At 50.2% G+C, this 22554-nt stretch overlaps 1 protein-coding gene across 1 annotated transcript; it reads left to right on the forward strand.

Annotated features, from left to right (window-relative positions):
- Nucleotides 1–1823: 1823 nt before the first annotated feature.
- ADA (adenosine deaminase) lies at nucleotides 1824–22267 on the forward strand. Its single transcript, XM_068207571.1, has 11 exons — nucleotides 1824–1897; nucleotides 9235–9296; nucleotides 12465–12587; nucleotides 12702–12845; nucleotides 13668–13783; nucleotides 16017–16141; nucleotides 17681–17752; nucleotides 18647–18748; nucleotides 19481–19548; nucleotides 19962–20091; nucleotides 20492–22267. The coding sequence occupies exons 1-11, from the start codon at nucleotides 1862–1864 to the stop codon at nucleotides 20591–20593; spliced, it is 1080 nt and encodes a 359-aa protein (XP_068063672.1). The 5' UTR covers nucleotides 1824–1861; the 3' UTR covers nucleotides 20594–22267.
- The last annotated feature ends 287 nt before the right edge of the window (nucleotides 22268–22554 follow it).

Consider the following 22554-nt stretch of genomic DNA (forward strand, 5'->3'; position numbering starts at 1 on the left):
CAGTCACTATTTTGTAAAGAATATTTGTGTCTGTTAGCTGTGACTAATGTGCTTTGTCTGTACAGCGTGGATGCAGTCAGGGCATTCCTGAAAGGTGGTATGTAATGAAAGAGAACATGGTGATGAACCTTCCACATCAGCAAAGCCCTGGGCTGTTCCCACAGGCTCGACTGCAGTGCACATACCCAAATAACCTTGGGATTCGAGCTGAAAAACTTCTGTTTCCTCAATGCCTACTTGGCTTTGGGGCAGAAATTCCATCACTGCTCTCATGGCAAAGCTGGGGAGGAGTGACAAGGGAGGCTGGTGACATTTCCCTGTGGAGCAGTGAGCCTGTAGCATGTCCTGCACTCACTAAGCAGTGCCAGCACCAGCTTGCAGCCCCTCTTTCAGGGCTGCTCGTTGTCACCTGGCTGTGACAGCATAGGGCTGGAGGAGCACCCAGCCTTCCCCATCCCCACAAGCAAAGCTATGCATAGCTAATCCCCTGCTGCCAGCTTCCACAAACAGTGTCCATCTGGAGTAAACACAGCTGGGGAAGGAGATGAGGAAACTTTATTTTGCAACCATTTGTGGTAGTGTTCACAACCACAGCCCCAAGTGCTTTCTCTGCTTACGCACCAGAGCAAGTAACAATAGTATTTTTCATTGATATAGTGACTTTTGTCTCCAAGGCTCCCTGCAGACCCGGCCTGTGGTCTGGGGATGGCCTCACCTGGGCAGGTGAACTCCTGTCATGAAGAACTAAACTGTGGTCCTTGTCTCTGCAGTGATTTTGAGAATACCAGCTGCCTGGTCAATGTCTTCTGAGAATCTTAGATCTCATCTCACCCAGGGCTGCACATGAGCCCCAGGGATGTTCCCCAAGGGTCAATCTAGGGAAGGTTCCATTTGGCAAATTTGCCTTTAGCTAGATGGGGGCACTAGGTCTGGAGTGACTGACACTCTGCTCTCCCAAGAATCAGAGAATGCATGCAGAGAGGAGCAGGCAGAACTGCTCTGGAAGTCTCTTTTTCTGGAGATACTAAAAAACAACCTGGACACAACCCTGTGCAACCTACTCTAGGTGAAGCTGTATTAGCAGGGGGGGCTGGACTAAATGATCTCCAGAGGTTCTCAACCATTCTGTGATTCTGCTTCACTGTCTTCAAAGACATGGGCTGCCATGTGCATCACTCACAGGAGAGGAAAGCAGAATGCAGAGGAGCAGAATAAAACATGGCCAGGTCACTGAAAATAAGAAATGGAAAGCTAAGTGTGAGTTTGCAGGAGCTGCAAGTAGATGTGGTGGACTGAAAGCCATCAGACTAAAGTGAGTCACTAAGCAGCAGGTTTGAGAGCAGGAAATGTTAAAACAAACATTGTTGAATTGGCTAAAGACTGAAATCAAAGCTGAAGATTGTTTTCCTGTTCTTCAGGCCGAGCTATCATTTTTTTCAGTCCCATTTTCTGCCACTGTTATCGCTAGAGGAGTAGCTCCTGAAGGCAACTCGACTGGGATTGCATGAAGGGTGGGTTTGGATTAAATGTGAGGGAGAAATTCTTCCCTGTGAGAATGGTGAGGGTGACACAGGCTGCTAAGAGAAGCTGTGGCAGCCCCTGGGTCCCCGGCAGTGTCCAAGGCCAGGCTGGACGGGGCTTGGAGCACCCTGGGATAGCGGCAGGTGTGCCTGCCCATGGCAGGGGGGAGGAATGAGATGCACTCCAGCACTGCCCACAGCCGAAGCGCTCGGTCGCTGTGTGCCTGCCCCGGGCCCGGCGTGCGCGGGGCGGGGCCGGCGGGGGCCGGGCGAGCGGGGTCGGCGGGCCGGGCGCGGAGCGGCGGCGGCAGAGCGGCGGCAACGGCGGCGGCAGCGGCAGCATGGAGCGGGCACAGAGAATCTTCGAGGGACCCAAGGTGGGCTGGCGGCGCTGCCGGAGGCGCAGGGCCGGGAACGGGGCGTGCACCGGCACCGAGGCGCTGCGCACGGGAGCGGCGAACGCGGCGCGCTCGGGGCGGAGGTGCCGTGCCCGGGGCGGAGGTGCCGCGCTCCGGTCGTGCCCCGGGGCTGAGATGCCGTGCCCGGGGCGCAGGTGCCGTGCCCGGTGCGGAGGTGCCGTGCCCGGTGCAGAGGTGCCGTGCCCGGGGCGCAGGTGCCGTGCCCGGTGCAGAGGTGCCGTGCCCGGGGCGCAGGTGCCGTGCCCGGTGCAGAGGTGCCGTGCCCGGTGCAGAGGTGCCGTGCCCGGGGCGCAGGTGCCGTGCCCGGGGCGCAGGTGCCGTGCCCGGTGCAGAGGTGCCGTGCCCGGGGCGCAGGTGCCGTGCCCGGTGCAGAGGTGCCGTGCCCGGTGCAGAGGTGCCGTGCCCGGGGCGCAGGTGCCGTGCCCGGGGCGCAGGTGCCGTGCCCGGTGCAGAGGTGCCGTGCCCGGGGCGGAGGTGCCGCGCTCCGGTCGTGCCCCGCAGCCGAGCGGCCGCACCTGCTCTCCGCACCCCGGGGCTGCAGCCGGCTGGGAGCTGCGGCACGGCCGGGCCGCTCGCTGGGGATGTGTCCCCCGGGACAGCGCTCCGTGCGCGCTGTCACCCGGCCCGGTGCTCCCCGCAGGGACGGGCACGGGCTGTCCCGGGTGTCCGGCGTCCCGCACATCCCGCCGCCCGAGCGATGCGGGTCAGGCTCATCTCAGCGCCCGGCCGGGGACACGGCTCCGCCGAGCTGGGGATGCACAGGTGGCCTGGCTGGGGAAGGGGCAGGCTCTGAAGGGCCCTGCATCCCAACCACTATCGTAGTCTGCTAAAACAGATGTTTTTCTCTTGTGTTTTTTATTTTGTTTTGGGGGTTGATTTTGTTGGCTTTGGGTGCTTTTGTTTTTGTTTTGGGGGTTTTTTAGGGTTTTTTTTTTTTGGTTTTTTTTTTTTTTTTCTCTTACACATTTAGTTCAGTTATTCCTCAGATACCCATGACACCACTTTGGAGCACTCTCTGACAGCAGACACCAGTCTTTCACTCTCTCCACATCCTGTATACTACATCTCTAGCAGGACCATACGGTAATGTGTTTATTATCTAGACTGTAACCTAGGGGAGGAAGAAGATGAAACATCTGTGGTTAGCAATAGTCCTGTATCTGATGGAAGAGCCTGTGCTGAAGGATGGCTCAGCTCTCAGCTGTGGTCTGGGTAAGGTGCTGTACAGGGAGCAGGTCTGCCAGGTTGGGCTCTTGTGGGAAAGTAGGAGTCAAGGCAGAGGAGACCAAGAAAAGTGATGTGAGAGTTGTGGTTCTGTCCTGGGAGAATGAGTGGTGGCAACTGCTTGTGGCTTTTCCAGAGAAGAAGATTGTCTCCAAAAACATGGCAGGATTGGGAGATTTTGCTGCTGTTTGCATCCTCTTCCACTCCCAAACCGTTTATCTCTCAGTTATGTTTGCACCAGGAAGGTCTCACATACTCGGAAAGGGTGGTGTGCACAGGTCTGATTCCATCACTGTGGTTCCCTTTCTAGGAACCTGATCCATGCAATGGCAGGCAAACCTTGATACCAAAATCCAGGGAGCATTGGCAGCTGCTAATGGTTTAAAGCCTTTTTAAGTCCACTTCAGTTTTGGGAGATGGTGGTACTTCATCAGCTCCACTAAGAAAAAAGGCTGCTGATTCACTCCGGTGATTTTAAACTTTTGGTCGAGAGAAGCAACTTAAGTTCTTCTTTCATTTGTGCTTCCACTTTCCCAGTGTATGGGAGACTGGGATACCAAAGAGAAAAAGGATACCTTGGAAAAACTGCAGGGTTTGACTGCTAAGATCAGGCTTCTGTTGTCTGGCTATTGGCAATTATAGGACTGGTTTTCCTGACTCAGGCAGTCCCTTTCAGTCCTGTGAACCTGCTAAGTCAGGCTTGGGGAAAAAAATGGGCCTGAAGTCAGTTATTGAGCCCTATTCATTCCTCTGGATCCTCTGCCATTGGGAACGATCAGTTTTGTGTTTTAGAGATGTTTCTGGTAACTGGAGCAGGTTCTGCCCCAGCTGAATGTGGGGCTGGGGCTGCCTCTGCATTTTTCAGGAACTCGCTGACTCCCAGTGACTGCAGTGATGAACAGGGAGCTATGGCAGGACAACTTTGAACCCTGCTTATCATAGGCCATAAAAGAACAGAGAAGTTTGATGTTCCTTTGATGTCAACCTTTCTGTTCCACAGCCAGAGTAGAGACCGTGTCCTTGCTTACTGCCCTCTTATTGTAGGCCAGCCCCATGTTGGAGGCTTCAGGACATGTGGCTGTCTTCTCCTGCAGCTCCGTGTGCCATGTTGTGGAGAGCAGAATGGGATAGGGGTTTCTAGGGTCAGCCCACTCAATCCAACAACTGGTGTAGCTCGTTTAATAATCATCAGGTGGCAGGGGGAGGGTGTTCCTGCGGGGTACACTGTGTGTGTCACCTCTCACAGAAGAGTGGCTGCTGACCCAGCCTGGGTGGTACCAAAGGTGCCTGTGCTGGCTGTACACAGGGGGTCTGGGTGGACGTCCTGCCCCACTCCCTGTAGCACTGCAGACTCTCCCTGCCTATCATGGGGACTGCGAGAGCACGATGGTGTGTCAAGGATGATGCTGGATTTGGCTCGTCCACTTCTTGTGCACAGCCTGACCCCTGACTTGGCACGGTCAGAGCCTGGTGCTGCTGAGACTGCGCTGAGCTCAAGCCAAACCTTACACAATGGTACCTCGTGTGCTCAATTCTTTAATAATGGAGTACAGGGTTGCTTTTGGATAACCTTCCCAGATCCAGGTGGCAGTAAGAGGTTGTCTTGGTGCTGCACAAAGTGCCAGGACTCTGTTTACTGCTCTGAAGCGGTGCCTTGCTCCAGCCAGGAGTGGGTGTGAACTCTGTGATGGGTTGGTGGGCACATGGCCCTGCCACCCCATGGGAGCCATCACCTGTGATGACACACAGCCACCATCACCTATTAATGTCACCAGGAGATCACACTGAGGTCAGTGGTGTAGTTGGTGCTGGGAGTGGGGTACTAAAGGCTGCTCAGCACTGGAGCATCCTCCTCTTCTTCATCCACCAAACCCATCAATCATTGTCCAGATGCATAGAAAGCACAAATATTTCTTGCAGTGGAGCTCTGTGGGGCTTGTAGTCTCCCATGTTTCTCTTTTAAAGGCTCACCCGTTACAGCATGTGACAGGTACATCTCCCAAGTGCATTTGTGGTGTCCTCAGGTTTGAGGATAATGCTGTGCTACTTCCACTTCACAACTCTCTTGAGCTACTCTCATCTCTTGCTTCTAAATGAGCATTTGAGATGAACTTAGGATGAGGAACTCTTTGTTCCTAACAGCACACTTCCTTAAAACCAGACTTTGGGGAACATGGTTAATTGTTTTTTGCAGTGATTTGTCATGCTTATCAAATAATTGACAAATTACAGCTGTAATTACCCTAGTTTTCAGTCATTGAGATTAATAGAATAAGCCTAAATCATCACATTTCAAGAGGCTGATAAATAATCCTGGGCAAAATCACTGTTAAGGGTTTTAAAATGATGCAACTTTATCAGCTGCCTGATTATCTATTAACGTCTGCTGGAAACCTCACAATAAAAGGGGCAGACTGACTTTGGTCACTGTATATATTTTTAAAAAGACCCTAACACCACGTAATACAGAAAATCCTTCAAGTGCCTTAGCTTGAATGGCCCTTTTTATGCCATATAAAGGGCAAGCTGAGCAGGTAACTGCTCTGCCATGGTCCACTGATCAAACCATAATAGAGAAATTGTGTTGGGTCGTCTGTGGATGAAAATACTTTGAATGTTTGGCTAACTTTTCCCCCTTAATTTCACTAAAATGAAAATAATCAGACTTGATCTTGGACTGGAACATACTTGTTTGAGACCTTCATTTTGTGTTTGAATTTATTTTTGAAGCTTATTACATCTCAAAGAAAACATTACAATATTTCCAGAGAAGTCAAGCCAGAGCTCTTAAGACTTCTCCTTTTTAAAAATCTGAGCCAACTTGCTGATATCTGCACTAATGAGTCATGTGCCATGGTTAAGCAAAATTTTTTTTGCATAAAAGTGTAAATTGCTGGGTTTGCTCTGATGGCCTTGCTGGTGGCGGTCTGTGCTGAGGACACACAATTTACAGCCTTTTGAACGTTCTTTGAAACCCATCTGTCTGCCTTTCAACAAGTCTGGAGCAAAACTAAAAGTTTTATTGCATTACACTCTGGGTTTTTGATGTGCTGGTGGGAGGTCAGTGGAGGTGCAGGAGGGACTGAAGCTGGTCCTGAGGGTCCTCACTGTACGTGGGAGAAGAACAAAGCTCCTTCCTCAGGAAAGCGTTGGAGAGTTCTGCTGCTTTCTTGTTCTTCATCAGGGCAGGTGGTGCCACATCCAGCTGGGCTGTGAGAAGGGAACTTATCAATCTGGTCTAGTGGGTGGCATTTCTGCCCACGGCAAGGGGGCTTGGAACTAAATGACCTTTGAGCTCCTTTCCAGCCCAAACCTTTCTGTGATTCTATTATCAGTGGTCCTGGAATGGTTGAAGGCTGCTGCCCAGTGCTGATGCAGCCTGTGGTGCTGTTCATGTCCTTCACCAGGTGTTGAGATCCCAATATAATGTATGTGCTCATGCTTTCTCTACAAATAACTTGGAAGGTTTTGGGTGGGAGACCACATGCACTAAGGAGCAGAGAGCTCTGGAAGAAGCACTGGGCTGCTGCATTCACCTAATTTCTGCTTGTTCAGGCATTGTCCTCTGGAGCCACACTTCAGAGAAAACTCTTTCATCCTTATCTGGGTACTTTCCTTGGCTTAAGGCAAGGTCGTGTCACCCATTTGTATGTGGAAAAGACTTGTGCTTTGTTTACCCAAAACAAACACGCAGGAAGAGAGCTGAAATGTAATCTGCGCTGAGCAGCCTCCCACGGACCTGGAAGCCCTCAGGGTTTGCAAGCAAGGTGCCTGGAGCAGATGAGCTGCTGGGTTGTGCCTCTGCTGATTGCATCCTTATCTGGAGCCCTGTAGGCACACTTCCATCTTCTCTTGAATGTCCTTTGGCCATCTGAATAGCATAGAATAGTTCACAGCTGCAGAAAACCCTGCTCTCAAGCACAGGTCTTGGGGAAACCCAAAACTTTTTGGGTTGAACAGCATTGTACACGGGTTTCTTAGCACTTGGTTTAAGTGTCTCCAGACACAAAAAAAAAAAAAGGCTGGCAGGGGACACAGAGCCTGTTGCTGATATTGGAGAGGAACTCGCTGCTTTACAAGCATCTGACCTGCAGAAGAGGCAGGAGGAGGTGACTTACATAGATGAAGGATGCCATGGAATCTGCTTTCTCACTGATGGAAATGTCATGTTGGGATGTTCTTGCAGGAAACACTTGAAAAGTGAGGGAGAAGACCTCAACAGGTTGAGGTTGCTTTGTTTCTCAATCCAATGTAAGCAAATTTCAAGCTTGTAACTCCATCAGAAAGTCATGAGGGCTGTTGAATACCTCAAGGGGTGGATCTTGCATGGTTTTGAAATAAGAATTGGAGCTCAAAAGTGGAAAACATGCCAGGCATCCACATCTGGCATGCAGACCATGTTTGTATCCTGTTATTTTATTTGCTGCTTTGAAGGACATTAGTCCTCATAAGCAGGATTGCATAACTCAAGGAAGGGGGAAAGATCAGGTTTTGCCCTTCTTAAATCTTCCCCTCTGTAGATTCAGATGGTATCTTAAGGGTAGGAGCAGTGGCAGGGATGTGTTTTTACAATCTGCTATCAGTGGTGTCTGTGGCCGTATCCATGACCCCTGGGCCAGCTGATTGCCACCAGCCGTTTGATCTATCCTGAGCCTGCCCCACCTGCGTTTTGCATCCCACCAGTGTTTCAGTTGCAGCTTCTTGGCCATCACGTGGAGATGGCCTGAGCCCCAGCACTGTCCCTGCCCTGCCTTTTGCAGCAGGAGTGGCCAGTGAAAGCCCTGGCAGTGAATCAGGTGCCTCTGCCTGCAGGGCAGGTGTGCAGGGCTGTGTGTGGGGATGGGAGCGAGCTCCTGGGCATCAGTGCACGCCCCAGAGATGGGCACTGCCAGCCCTGTGCCAGGAGCTCACGTCACCTGCTCTTGGACACTTGCAGGCACTGCTTACTCAGTTTTCTCCCAGCTCCTCGTGGTTATTGTTTGATACATACCCTGACGCCAGAGGGTTTATGGGTTTTAATTAGTAACCCTGGGTAGTTTAGTTACCCATGCAAATATCCAGTCCTCTTCTGAATCCTGCTCCTTTCTTACCCTTGGCACCCTGCAGCTATCATCTATGCAGGAAAATGCATAGATGTTGTAACTAAATGTCCACGATGTTATAACTAAAAAGAACCTTGTGTATTAAGTTTCTAATCTACAGTTTCCTTTAAAAATACAATAAAATCAAATATGTATTTTGTAGACTATTCTGTTACTTAAAAGAAAACATTTCTGGAAAGATGGATATCTAACTGAAACATTTTACAGCTAATATTTTCCTTCCCAATTCGACTTCCAAATCACATTTGTCATGTTCCTCCAAAAGCCCCAGCTGGCTAATGGAAAAAGCTTGCTTTTGCTTTTCTGGCTCTCTTTCTCCAAAATCCAATGTTTCAGCAATAGTGGGGGAAATAGGGCTTCAGAGTGAAAAGACCTGAGTTACTGTCCCATTATTAATGAGTAAAAATTTAAGTGTTTTATTTTGAAACCTTGTTAGCTCTATGGGGCAACTTGTTATTATTATTTTTTTACAGCACCTTTGTGCTGTGGGACTGACCCCTTTTGTAGGATTAGAGAGCCTGTAAGCCCTGATAATACCATGTAATTAACAACCCATCAGGAGCTGATTCTTGGAAGTGAAGTCAAAGTTTTCGTGTAATGACTCTTAGCAAATTAATTAGGGTTTGGCTTCCTGTGATTTCAAGGAGGAAGCAAACGGAAAAGTCAAGGTGTTTGGAGTTTGCTTTTTTCACTCCTCCTGAACTCTAAATAAAGATAGGGCAGTTCTTCAAAATTACTGGAAACAGAATGAATTTCTAAAGATTCATTAAATGTGTGAGCTGCAGCAAAATACTTAGACAATACATAGATATTGAAAAATAAACTTTATAATTATTATATTTAAGAAACGTTTATGGGTCATGACTTTGTCCCTGTATTGGCTACATTTATACCCATATGAGCACCAGTTACTTCTCTCTGAATTATTGTTGCAGCTCAAGAGTACCTGACCCATTTCTCTTATTGCAGGTAGAGCTTCACGTCCACCTGGATGGAGCCATCAGACCAGAGACCATCTTGTACTTTGGCAAGTGAGTTGTGGGGTTAAATAAGCTCTGGGAGCTGCAGTACAAAGGCATCCTCCCTTCTGCTTCTCCAGGTCTGTGACAGAGGAGCTCCTGCAGGCAGCAAACCTGGCTGGTGCTGGTTCTGTCTCTGCCCAGACCTGGCTGCACAGTGTGAGGACACTGAGCACACCCCAAAAGACAGGGGGGGCTTCCCTGCTAGCCAGGAGTGTGACTGAGGTGGTCATGGGTTTGTGAGCAGGGCAAGTTCAGAGGAGCCACCATGAGAAAAGTCCAGAAGATGTCTCAATGAGCTGCCTGCCTTTGAAGTGTACCCAGGACACAGCAGAGGTGCTGTATTCTCATTTCTTTTTCCACATTCCTAATCGCAAAACCAAGTGGAATGGCAGCAGGCCAGGAGTGCTGTATTGGTGGTGGTGGTGCTGCTACACGGTTTGAGGGGAAAAACCAGCTTGGGTGCCCTTGCCTGCCCTGCTGCCATGTGCATTTGAATCCCAGGCTGTCTGCCTGGGGTCAGCAGGCAAGGGGTCACGCTGGTGTGGGGGTGACCCAGGGAAGCACTTGGCAGTGCTTTAGAGAGAGGTTGTTTCCTTGACAGAGCCCATGTGCATCTTCCTTCAGTGTAGATGGTGTGGGAAGCATGGGGTGAATGATTAACCTGTGCAAGGGCCTGGCTCCACAGTTGTAAGCAAAATAAACAAGATTTCTCCCAGCTGTCACTGATACCCTGACATCAAGAAGGTGGCAAGGGGTAGGGGTTTCGGGGAATGGCTTTTAAGCACAGCTCTGGTATTTTGGGGAGGAAGTCAGTTCTGAGGAGGATGGGAACTGGTTCTAGCATCCTGAGAGCCCAGCAGATTCCAAGGCAGTGCAGTCCTAGGGAGTAATATTCTTTCTGGAGTAGCTTTTTCTGCAGGGCCTGGCCATACTTTTTGCTGTGTAGTCAGAGAAAGGAGAGTGGGTCAGGGCTGTCCATCCCATGTTTTTGCTGGATGCTGGCATGGTGAGCTCAGGGTTCCTGCTGGTGGGCTGCAGGGCTATAATACAGGTCCAAAGGAACAGAAGAGTTGGTGCTGACTCCCTGAGGCTCTGCTGGGTCCCTCTGCCTGCAAACAGAAAATGCCAGTGTAGTCCCCTAGGAGAATTGTAGGAGCCCTGAAACCCAGGAGGCACTGGCTGTCTGGGGATCCTGTGCCAGGATCCTTTCTTAGGGCAGAAACCTTCATTGCCAGAGTGTGTGCTGAGTTCCCTCTTATTTTTAAACAGCCCTGGCATCCCCCTGGGCTGCCAGCCCTCGGTTGGAGCAAGGCTGTGCTATTCATGGCCTCTAAAACTTGCACTCACACACAAACCAGTGGGGCAGGGCAGAGGGCTGTAGGAGTCTGACTGCCTTAATAACCTCACCCTGGGCACAGAATACTGCTTGTGGTCTATTTTTAAAGTTAAACGCTGGAAATAATTTTGCTAGGTGGTGTTTGACTATGTAGACAGAGCCCCAAGCTGCTGGGATGCACAGCCCCCCTTGGGCAGTGCACTGATGAACTCAGCTGTTTTTAGAAACTGTGTCTCCAATTCTGTCAGGTCTGGGTCAGTCTTTGCATCATTCCTGCTCAGCCAAAGGGCTCAGAGGTGTGACAGACCCCTCAAGGGGACTGGGTGTCCCCAGGAGAGGTGCCCTTCTGTGGTGGGATGGTGTGCATGGTGCTGCCCGTGGCTGGAGGGAGCTCTGGGCAGGACACTGAGGTGGCAGTGAGGACAAACATGTTCCCCTCTGGCCACTTTGCTTCCAGAAGAATCCCACCTACAAGGAGGGTTGGGTGGGGCAGCAGCAGCTCCAACAGCCACACTGGCATGACCCACCAGATCTCCTCATCCAGAGGCGTGGTTCCAGTGGGGATCATCCCAAAGCACTGCCACTGATGCCTGCAGGAAGGCACTGCTTCAGGAAGCACATGAAAGAGGTCAGGGAAGTGGCTTTGCTGTAGGAAACTTTCCCGTGGCAGGTGGAGGAAGGTGCAAGTCGGTTCCTGGAGCAGAGACTGATGTGTCAGTGCCATGGAAAGGGCAAGGCAGGGAGGAAAACCGATGCCTTGGCAGCAATGAGTGTTCCCTGCTGAGTGCCAGCAACTTAATCTGTGCAGATTGTATGTGAGGGCTGAGCACGGGGCTGGTTTCCTTCCTGGCTGAGTGGGGAAGGAGCAATGTTTACCAAGCCCAGGAGCGGGGTCCTTTGGTCTGTGTCCCTGCATGGCTCGCTGGGATGGGTGCTGGCAGCACAGCACTAAAGCTGTCTGTGGTGTTTTGTCTCTATTAGCAGAGTTCTTCCATCAATCAGCTGTAATTCGTTGTGGCAGGAAAGAGGATTAAAAACAAATGTCTGGTTATTATTCCAAATTTGTTTTGGCCTGTGCAGGGTACCAGAGGGAGGGGGGTGGCAAAGCCTGCTCAGGAAGCTGCAGCACCCTTGGCTGGCAGCCTCCTCGATCTCAGCTGTCACCACCCCAGGAACACCTTCACCCACTCAGAATTCCAGCTGCTCCTGGGAAAGATGGCCTCTTCCCTCTTGGAAGCACTTATGTGGGCATTAGCGTGTCTGTCCCTTCGGTGAGAGCAGTGGCTGTCCTTTGTTCCTGTGTGGGAGGAGTTCCTGTCACAGGAGATGCCACCAGGATGCTGGGCTCAGGAAGCAGCTCGCTCGCAGGAGCTGCTGGCACCAAACCCATGAGCCACGACACTTCTGCCTGTGTGATCCCAGGCCTTGAAGCATCTCCTTGATTTTTTAGTCCTTTGTGCCTGCATAAGTGGAAATTAACTCTTCTAAAGAATTTTGGCAATTCTGCTGCTAGGTCTAGGAGGTGCCAAGAAATAATCCAGAGCCCCTTTAGACGAACTCCTTCTTAAGCTTAAAATGTGCCCTGGCTGTGTTCCTGCCGGGTCAGCCTGGGCTTGTGTTTTGGTTTGTTTGTGCTTAGCCTGTGTTTTGGATCGCCTTCCTCTCTGCTGAGATTCAGGGCTCCATCCGTGAGGAGATTTTGGAAGGACAGTGTGTGCTGTATCTTTCCTGTGAGGAAACGATGGTTGATGCTGTCAGCTTTGGATGCAATTGGTGTATAAAATGGACTGATTAAAAATGTGATAACCTTCCCTGTCAGTAACATGTGACTTCGTTTCCAGGAAAAGAGGCATCCCTCTCCCTGGGAATACTGTTGAGGAGCTCCTGAAGTATATCAGCTATGACACACCACTGTCACTTCCCGAGTTTCTAGAGAAATTTAATTACTACATGCCTGCCATTGCGTAAGTACCCTGCTTTTGCTTTTCCCCCCTCAACCCTTGGCAGGATCCCTTGGCTCAGCCTTGGAGGTCCCCTGTGGGCCCTCCATCCCTGAGGTCCCACTGCCATCCCTGCAGGGGTGACCGTGAGGCGGTGAAGAGAATTGCCTACGAGTTTGTGGAAACAAAAGCAAAGGAAGGAGTCACCTACGTGGAGGTCCGGTACAGCCCTCACTTACTGGCCAACTCTGGTGTGGCTCCCATCCCCTGGGGACAAACTGAGTGAGTGATCCTGCTGTGCTGGGGAGCTGGTGGGTGGCTGGTTGGGCATGGAGAAGGCATCCCCATGCCAGTCAGCCACCGTGCGTTCAAAGGCTGCTGTAACAAACCTCCTTTCTCCTCCCATGCAGTGAGAGCCAACATGCTTCCACCTCTCTCTCCCATCAATAGGGTTTTTCATCTTAAACACCTCTGTGTGCTGCAGTGTTTTAATGTCCCTTGCTCTGGGCACTGAGTTCTGCATGTGCAGAGCAGCTGTGCTCAACCTTCTGGCTGAAGCCCTTCCCTGTGAGAGGGAAAGAAATGTCCACATATGGACTGCCTGACCACAAAATGGGAGTTTGAGCTGGCAGAGGTGGTGGGTGGTGTTTGAGAGGGCTGGTGGTCTGATCCCTTCCTTTCATGTCATCCCCTCTGTGATATGTGCCTCTCATTAAATCAGTGCTGGGCTCTGGGGCCCCTCCCAGAGTGTGCTGTGGTAGGTGCTGAGCCCTGGGCTTGCCCCTGCCTGGCTGCAGAGAATTGTGTGCCCTAATGAGATGCTCTGGCAAAGAGGGGATTCCTCTGCTCAGGCAGGATGGGCACCCAGTTTCCCAAGGCCTTTCTGAATCTTGGTGCCATCTGTGCCTGCTTCAGTGCCTGGTACCTGGTAAATGTGGCCGTGGCATGGGTGTAAAAGGTGCTCTCGGGCTCTGCCTGGTCTCATTGGGCAAGTGGGGCCTGGGGCAGCCTGTCCTCCCGTGGGGATGCTGGGCTGGACCTGTGGCTCCTGCCTGTCTCCCTGGCAGTGTCTGGCCTCTTGCTGATGGCTTTTCTTCCCTGCAGGGGAGACCTCACTCCAGACGAAGTGGTTCAGCTCGTAAATCAGGGACTGAAGGAAGGAGAAAGGGATTTCCACATCAAAGCCAGGTCTATTCTATGCTGCATGCGCCATATGCCAAGTAATGTATTGCAGCTGCCCTGCTGCTCTGCTCCCTTCCCTGGGGCTGGGGGGACGTCCCTGGGGCTGGGGCCCTGCAGGAATGTGGGGACAGCCCCAGTCTGTGGGGCTGGTGCAGCACCAGACAGTGCTGAGGAGATTCTGGGGGTCCTCTGCTCCTTTCACTGTAGGGCAAAGATCTGCTGGATACAGGAGTGGGGGTCTGTGGGTACAACCAGTATCTGAAGGGTCTTGCTAGAGGCACAAAAGGGGAGCTTCTGTCCTCTCCTGGGGGAGCTGTGGTCTCTGCTCCCTGCACAAAGGCCAGAGCTCACCTTGGGCCAGTGAAAGCCATTGGCACAGTGAGCACTTGCATCTGCCACGAGTGACTGGAGCTCTGAGAGCAAATGGTTGTGGAAGGAGGACCAGGCATGACATCTCGCACTTCCCTGCTCATGGTCCTACAGCAGGATGTTCCTTCCTTAGCCTGGGTCATGGGGCAGCCAGAGAATCCACTGGCAGCAGCCAGTCTCTGCTGAGTTAAGCTGTAAACACAAGCCAGATATACTTGAGGTATAAATATAAGGTATATATAAAATGTTTTTTATAAAATCAGCAGCTCTGATGAAAAACTTTGTTGGTAACAGGTGCCGTGACCCAGAATAGGAAGAAAACCCAATTACCAGCACTTCAATGGGCTGCTGAGTTTCACAAGCATCTTCCTCTAGGGAAGGATGCAGCCAGCGAGAGGCTGTGTTACAGTAGCTATTTTATGTGAAGATTTTATTCTGAGTATCTTCATATCTCACACCAGATTTATTTAGGCTTAGTAGGGTAGATGGTGAAAAGATTTTTCCTAGTGAGTACATGATTAATTTGTGTCTAGAAATGTGAAAAATTATGTTCTTGGAAGCTGGTAGAATCTTGGTAGATTTGATAGTGGAGTTTTCTTTTTTTTTCCTGCTTGCACAGTCACCACCAAACAATACTTTGAAAACTTGATCCTTGTATTTCTGGTTTCTAGGGAAAAAATGTTTTTCTTTGTAGAAACTGGAGAGCTGTAAGGCACAGTCACAGTGATCTGCAGTTACAGTCCCTGCCAGTGCACAAGTGGTGAAGGCAGGAGCATCTGAGGGTGTGTGCAGCCTGCACTTCACTGCAGGAGGGATTGCTGGTGGCATTCTCATAGGGCACTAGCTGATACCCAGAGCCAATGGTGTGCTTGATAAAGAGTCTTTAGCAGTGCATTCAGGATGTGCTGCACAGTGAGAAGCCACCCTAATTGTAATTAATGAACTGTTGAGAGAAAGGAAGCGATACCAGCCAGAACTGTCTCATATTAAACTTGTGAATAAAATAATGACTCTAACCCAGCGAGCTGGAAAATTGTGGGAAAAAAAGAGATGATGAAGTTGCACACATCATTCTGGTGTGTTCATATGATTTGGGGATTTTCTGTACACAGAAGGTGCCTGTTAATTATTAACACAACTGTTTATCTCTGTTTCTTGGCTTTTCTGCTAGGGTTAAGTGCTATGTGAGCTGGTAGATGCAGTTTCTCTCTCAGAGGTTATCTGTCCTGATCTGAGAGAACTCTCAAGCAGTTGTTTGCCACTTGTTAGTCTCTTTTTCACTGATGGCAAATAGATAAAACTTCAGCTCCTTCCTGTCAGGAGTAGAATCCTTGGGAGAGTCAAGAATGCCCTACAACAGGCTGTAGTACAGGGGCCCCCCAGAGATCCCTCCCAGCCCAATCTCCTCCCTGACACAGCTCATCTGGTGAGGCAGTTTCTGCCTTTACCCTCACCTTGCCCAGCCAGGGAAGGGATGAAAGCTCAGGAGTTGAGGGATTTCTCCAACACATCACATTACAGCCCCAGGGCAGTGCAGTTCATCTTACCTAGAGCCAACTGCAGCAGTCACCACTGCTTGGAAGTTTTTAAATTAATTTTTTCCCCTGCTTGAAGTGAACAGAAGAACATGATGAGAGCAGTTTTATAGCTGGTGAATGCATTTGATTTCCCTTTCACTGATAACAGACTGGTCAGTTGACAGCTTTTATCTGTCTGAAGATCACAGAAATGACAGAGCTTTCTAGGAGTTTGCTAGCTTTCTTTTTAAGCATCAAATTTTGAGAAAGACTAAAGAAAATAGCTCTAGCCTTCTAGTTATAGGACCATGATTTGTTTAGAAAAATGCTGAAGGTGTGACCCTTATGAATGCTTCCTCCTGAATCCTGGTGCTGCCTCTTCCAGGCTGGTCTCCAGAGGTGGTGGAGCTCTGCAAGAAGTATCAAAATGACTCTGTGGTGGCTGTTGACCTGGCTGGAGATGAGACCCTGAAGGTGGAGGATTACTCTGAGCATAAGAAGGCTTATGAGGTTTGTGGAATAAGTTTTTAAGAAGAAATTACAAGAGGAATATATATCGAGGGGATGTGTTTGAAGGGACACCTTTCAAACTGCAAACAGCTGGGACAGCTTAAAAATTCGTTGCAGCTATTAAAAACAGTTAAATAGAAAAAGTATTTGTTTATATTTCCCAAATTATTAATGGCAGGCATCATTGCTAAAACATGGCCATAGAGCTGGGGCTTGGCACACTGTGGGTGTGACATGAGTGGCATGGAGCCCAAATCAACCCCCACCCCACTGCTGTTGGCTCCTGGGGCTTGGTGAAAGCACAGCCAAGGGTGGAAGAGACTGGCCATTCCAGTTCGGCAGAAATCACCCGAGGAGCAGAGCAGAAGCTGCACATTTGCAGGGCTTTTATCTGATCACCTCAAATGCAAACACTGGAATGGCTTCAGGAGCCTGATCCCAGGCTCTCACCGGACCTCAGCCTTTGCAGTGGCTCCAAGGGAAGGGAAAGCCTCACTCCTCTTTGCTGGTGGAAATTTGGGGTTGTTAGTTCGCACCATCAGTGGGGGAGAAGGTTGTGCACCATCACTAACAAAAAGGGTGGTGGTTTGCAAGCAGTGCTCAGGTCTGAAAGTACATGGGGCTTCCTTGGGGTCCTCACTCCGTCAGCGGGAGCTGATACAAGGCCGGTGTGCACTGCTGTGCTGAGTGAACGGGGTGATCGTAGACAATGACACGGGAACAGGGGTTCATTAACTCATGGGAAGGCAGTCTCATCCTGCCCTGGTGGGCCAGCAGTACCCAGGTCCAGCCTCCTCTGTCTGAAGGATGCAACACCCCCCTCCCATCCATATTAAGTAACTGGAAAACACTCCTGAGTGCAGAGCCCTGAAGGAACATCTGTGAAGAGCATCTGCTGCAAGATGGGGCTTGCAGCCTGTCTGCTGCTCCCAGCAGGGTGGCCCTTCTCCAGCAAAGCAGGAGCCAGGCTTCCCTCCAGGCTCCATGGCTTCCCAAAGCCCAGGTGGCCTGTGACCCCCGACAAAGAAATTTTCAGGATGATCATGGAGCTGCACCCAAAGCTGCATTCACAGGGTCCTTAGGGCTTGGCTGCTTCCACCCCCAGCCCCTTACAGTGTCAGAGCATTTCTTCATCTCTGCCCTGGGGTGCTTCAACACCTTCGCATATGGCTGCAGCTAGCCAAAAATGTAGAAGTTCCAAAGCATGGAACTGCTGCAAGTTTCATGCAGAAAGGCAGGTGGGTAGAAGAAGAGGAGCTTAGAGCTTCCTGCTGTCTGGAGAGGAGGCAGTGGTGAACTCACCCAGGGTTAAAAGCCTGTGAAGAGCCTGGCTGGGCTCCAGTGGAAGATAACCAGGATTTTTAAGTGTCTCTCTATGTGACATTACCGAGCTCTTGCTGCCCTTGGAGTGCAAGGCTCGTGATCTGTGGGCTCTTGGCACAGGAGCCTTGCTGTGCCCCCGAGAGCAGTGCCAGCCTCAGAGCTTGCTGTCCTTGCTGCAGGTGATGGGACAGGAGCACGTTCTCCCTTGTTTTGCAGGAAGCTGAGAGGTGTGGGATTCATCGCACCGTCCATGCTGGGGAGGCCGGCCCGGCTGCCATGGTCAAGGAGGTAGGAGGAGTTCCTGCCTCAGGGCAGAGAGGGACAGGGTGTGACGTGCCCTGCACCAGGCACAGAGGCATCCAAGTCCTCCCCATATCCATAGCAAAGTGACCCTGGGTACATGGGTGTGGGAAACCAGGGCACAGGGAATATTTCTCTATCTGCTCTGAGGGGTCCTGGCCCCCAGACAAGCACTGACTTTGACCCTCACTCCTGGAGAAAGCTTCCAAGACTTCAGGATAGACTAGAGTCCACAAAAGTATGAAATAGATTATAGAGAGTAGCATAGCATGTCACTTGGGTGAGAAATTTAGGTTTTGGGATTTTTAGTGTGTTCTAGATGGGAACAAGATGGAGGTTTTAGGGCAGAGGCAGGTGGTTCTTCTTCACCTTCTTCCTTCTTCATCATGGGTTTGGGTGATCTCTTGTAATTGGGCAGAAAAGTCTGCATTGCAGGCTTTGAGGGATCAGTTATTGGGTTAGAAGGGAAAATAATCTAGGTGTCATTTCTTAATTGGATAGTTTAGTCATAAAAGACCTTGTAACAAGAAATTGTTGGCCATTTTTGCGGTGCTTTTCCAGCACGCAGAGTCTGGTATAGACAGTGTGCAAAACTTCAGATAAGATAACAATAAACAAGAAGCTGAAGACCGAAAAAGCCCCGTGCATCTCCTTTTCCTGACACAGAACTGCTCCAGGAGAGTTTCCCCCAACCGGGGAACCCCCAGGGAGAGGCCCAACATGGGGCCAAGAAACAGATAATGGGCACAGATCCAACCTGATGGCTGGAAAAGGGCATCCCAGGAGCCAGCCCGGGGGTGTGGGCTGTACCTGCAGTGGGATGGGGGCAGGCAGGGCCTGAGCTGTGCTTGAGGCTCTGAGTGGTTTTCCTGTGCTCTCTAGGCAGTTTATGTCCTGAAGGCTGAGCGTGTTGGCCATGGATACCACGTCGTGGAGGACCCTGAGCTCTACAAGCAGCTGCTGAAAATAAAGATGCATTTTGAGGTAAGGATGTGTGGTGGGACTGTGACAGCCAGGTAGGTGCTGTCTCAGTGGAAAACAAGCCCTCACTCGGGCTGTGCTACAGCCAGGGACAGGACCTGACACCCAGGTGCTGACCATGTGTACAGCGATGTTGTGTTTATGCCAAAAGCTCCACAGGAAAAATGTTAGGGACCAACCTGTCTGTTCGCTGGGATGTGCTGCTGGGAGCACTGGTGCACACAGCAGCTTGTGGGAGGGATGTAGCAGAAAGAATGGATCCTTGTGTGACCAAGGATAAATTCTGGATTTATAAATTCACTGATTTATACACCTCAAGCCTGAAGGCTCATCCTTGCACAAATCAGGCTGCCGTACCAGAGCAAGTCTGCTTAGAGGGTGGAAATGCCTGGGAGTTACAGTGCATGTAGGGATTTCTTTTGCTTTTCCCCAGAATGGCCATATCCAACTAATAGAGGGAATATGTGCTTAATGCAAGTGGTTTTGTAACTGTGATTGGCACAGGGTTGGTGACTGACTGGCCATGGTCAACATCCCACGGCCCCTGTCACAGTCCTGTGGGCTCCTTGCATCCATATCCTGGGACACGCACTGTTCTGTCAGAGTAGTGCTGAGGGGCAGCTGTGAACAGAGCTCTAATCTGGTTTTACCAGTGTGCTGAGCTGTCTGTGTCCACAGCTGGGGTTCAGATCCATGTGATTGATTCTGGTTCTCATGCTTAACTCCCCCAAACAGGTCTGCCCTTGGTCCAGTTATCTCACTGGAGCATGTTCTCCGGACTTCACCAAACACCCCGTAATACAGTAAGACTTCTCAACTACATGCAATCTCAAATAACCAGGTTTTGGGTTGATTACAGCTGTTTTATTGCTTTACAAAGCTAAGGCACATCTAATTATGTAGGACAATGTGGCACATCCATGTACCTTGGCACGGGAGAACCTGGTGCAGCTGGAGGGGTGTGGGGGTCCCTTGGGGAGGCTGTCCTGTCCCTCCTGCCCAGCTCTGAGCTATGGGACATGAGAAGTACACCCCAGCTACTCCTGGCAGGTCAGTGCAGAGCCATGGGGGGACAAGCTGAGCCTTGTGCTTTTCTCCAGCAGTGCCAGCTGCAGAGACAGCCCTGAGGTCTTTGCTTTTGCTGCATTTCACCCTGAGAACTGCACAGTATCACACTCAGTGTTCTGCCCAGCAGTTCAACCCGATTTCCTTACAGATTTAAGAAGGATCGTGCCAACTATTCTCTAAATACGGATGACCCCCTCATCTTCAACTCCACCATTGACAAGGACTATGGCATCGTGAAGGAACACATGGGATTCACTGAAGAGGAGTTCAAGAGAGTTGTAAGTCAGCCTTGGCTGGGTGCTCTGCTGGTGTCTCAGTGAAGCCCAGAACAACATGCTATTTTTTCTTTATAAGCTGAAGAATTTTTAATAGAAACCAGAAAATTCTGCTCTGGCCTTGTAAGCAGGAAAGTAGGACCAGGCTCAAAGTACAAATCCCAGAAATTCCTGAGTATCTAAAGACCTTTGCTTTGTGCTTGTCTCATTTCTCCTGGGATTGCTGCTAGTGATGGACCAGAGCAGTTGGCATAAAATAAGGCCATGGAAATGAATCTGAGAGTGGAAATTTTACACTCTCCCTTGCCTGTTGCTGCTCAGAGCCAGGAGCTGGGATGTGCACAACTGTGTGTTCATGTCTGATGTGTCTTAATGTCCCTGTGTTCCCCCTCTGCCTCCTCAGAACATCAACGCAGCCCAGTCCAGCTTCTTACCTGAGAAGGAAAAGCAGGAGCTGCTCAACAAGCTGTACGAAGCCTATGGGATGGTCCCCAACGCATCGTGACCGTCCCTGGGAGCCAGCGTGGAGTAGGGCTCTCCTTCACCAGTGCCTGACTCTCCTCTGTGCCAGTGGGAGCACTGGCAGGAGGTGCCCAGAGTCAGTCTCTATTCCTGGCAGCCCTGTGTTGACCCTTACAGTGCTCATCAGAATCAGACTATCACACACCTACTTGTACCCCACAATCTCCCTCCTGAATGGATATCCAGCTTCCTGTCCTGCTGCTGTGCAAGCAGACTGGATCTGCCTGCTGGCCTGACTCCCTTCTCCATCTGCTGGCATTTCTGTACTGCAAATGCAAACAGAAGAACCTCCCTTATGGTTTTCACCCCCCTCTTTCCCTGTTTTACTTGTCCTGTCCCACTGACCTGCCTGGCCCTTGCCTGCAGTGCAGAAATAACCACTTTCAACTCTGGCTGTGGCCTGGGTTAATCTTCACCTTTCCAGGGAAGAGGTGTGCTAGTGCTGGCAGGGAGCAAGCAGCCCTTTCAGACACAGAGGCTTTATTCTTGTCCCTGTGTGTGGGAAGGTCTGGTCTCAGCTGTATTTACCCAGGGTTAGTCTTGTACTAACAAGACTGGAACAAGAACAAGCTGCAAGCTGGTGCCCCTGCCTGTGCACAAGTCTGAAGGGCATTTAAAACAAAATGCAATTTTTTTGGCGTCCTTTCTTGGAGAAGAACTCCCATGCATCAGGCCTCCCAATGTCACTGCTGCAGGAGTGCACACCTTGGGCTCAGGCCCCAGCTGTGCTCACAGCTGGCCATGACCATGCTCGCACATGCAGAGGAAGTTGGAACCTAATTTTACTGCTTCAGGCCAAAATCTGCCTTCTGGGATTTTTCCCACTTTTTTACTCATCTTGGAGAACTCCTGTGAACTGCAGTTTGATCTTCCTCTTACCTTTGTTTAGGATTTGGAGAAAATGTGACTGATTGCCTGGTTTAACAATTCTGCCCTCTTTCTGATTTGACACAATCATTAGGCACTCTTAAGGCTGAATAAGTAAATTAACTTGGACCCAATGTCGCACACTGACTCAGGTCCTGTCTGATTGCTTCTCTCACTCAATTATGACACTGGCTAGAAGTCAGATCTTCAGTTTGGTGTAGAATTTATACAGAGAAACTCACCAAAAATCCCTTAGTGATTTTATGGCATTATAGTGGTTTTACTCAATAAGCAATAGAGCTGTGCATCCAGAGATGAGACCATTGTTTTCTTACCTGAGTGTGTGGTGTGCTTTAGCATCCCAGGGCTCTGCCAAGATGCTCACTCCAAAGATACTGTACCAAAAAATTGCCTTTGAAAAGGGGCCATGGTCACCATTGCCACGGACAGACCATGGACTGGTCCAGCCTCAGCCAGCAGTGATGGTCTGCTGGGAGTATTTGCATTCTTTCTGGGCTTCCATATTGGTCTTCAGAGTAAAATACTCATCTCTGAAGTACGTGGTGCATATATACACATAGATAGGTAAATGAAGATGAGAGAGTGATTTTCTTACTTTTATAAAGCAAAAGATAAAGTATCACTTTTAAGGACATGATTGTGGTAAGAAACAGGTTTTGGGTAATTTTTCTCCAACAATTGTTTCTGAAGAAGAGTTGCTTGTTTGGATTCTGGACAGTTGATTGTTAATCCTGTTTAATAAAATAACAAATTTATATTAAAAGAGAAATCCTTGTGCCTTTCTGTTCAAGGGTGACTGTTAGGGACTGTGGCCTGTGGTCCTCAACCCCTGCTAGACCACAGGGGTTCATTGATAGGAGTGATGGGGGCTTTGGTAGCTTGATTGCTGCCTTCTCCTGTTGCCAGGTTGGAGCACTTTGGCAGCCAGAGGGAAGCCTGCTCCCTTGCCAAGCAGCCCAGTTGGATTTATGGATTTGTGGCTGCAGGTCGTTCCAACCTCCCCTGTCCTTTTCCCTTCTGTAATCCAAGGGGTGTGAACCATTGCTAGAGCAGCAA

Source organism: Anomalospiza imberbis, chromosome 17, assembly GCF_031753505.1.
Source record: "Anomalospiza imberbis isolate Cuckoo-Finch-1a 21T00152 chromosome 17, ASM3175350v1, whole genome shotgun sequence".
Taxonomy (NCBI): Eukaryota; Metazoa; Chordata; class Aves; order Passeriformes; family Viduidae; genus Anomalospiza; species Anomalospiza imberbis.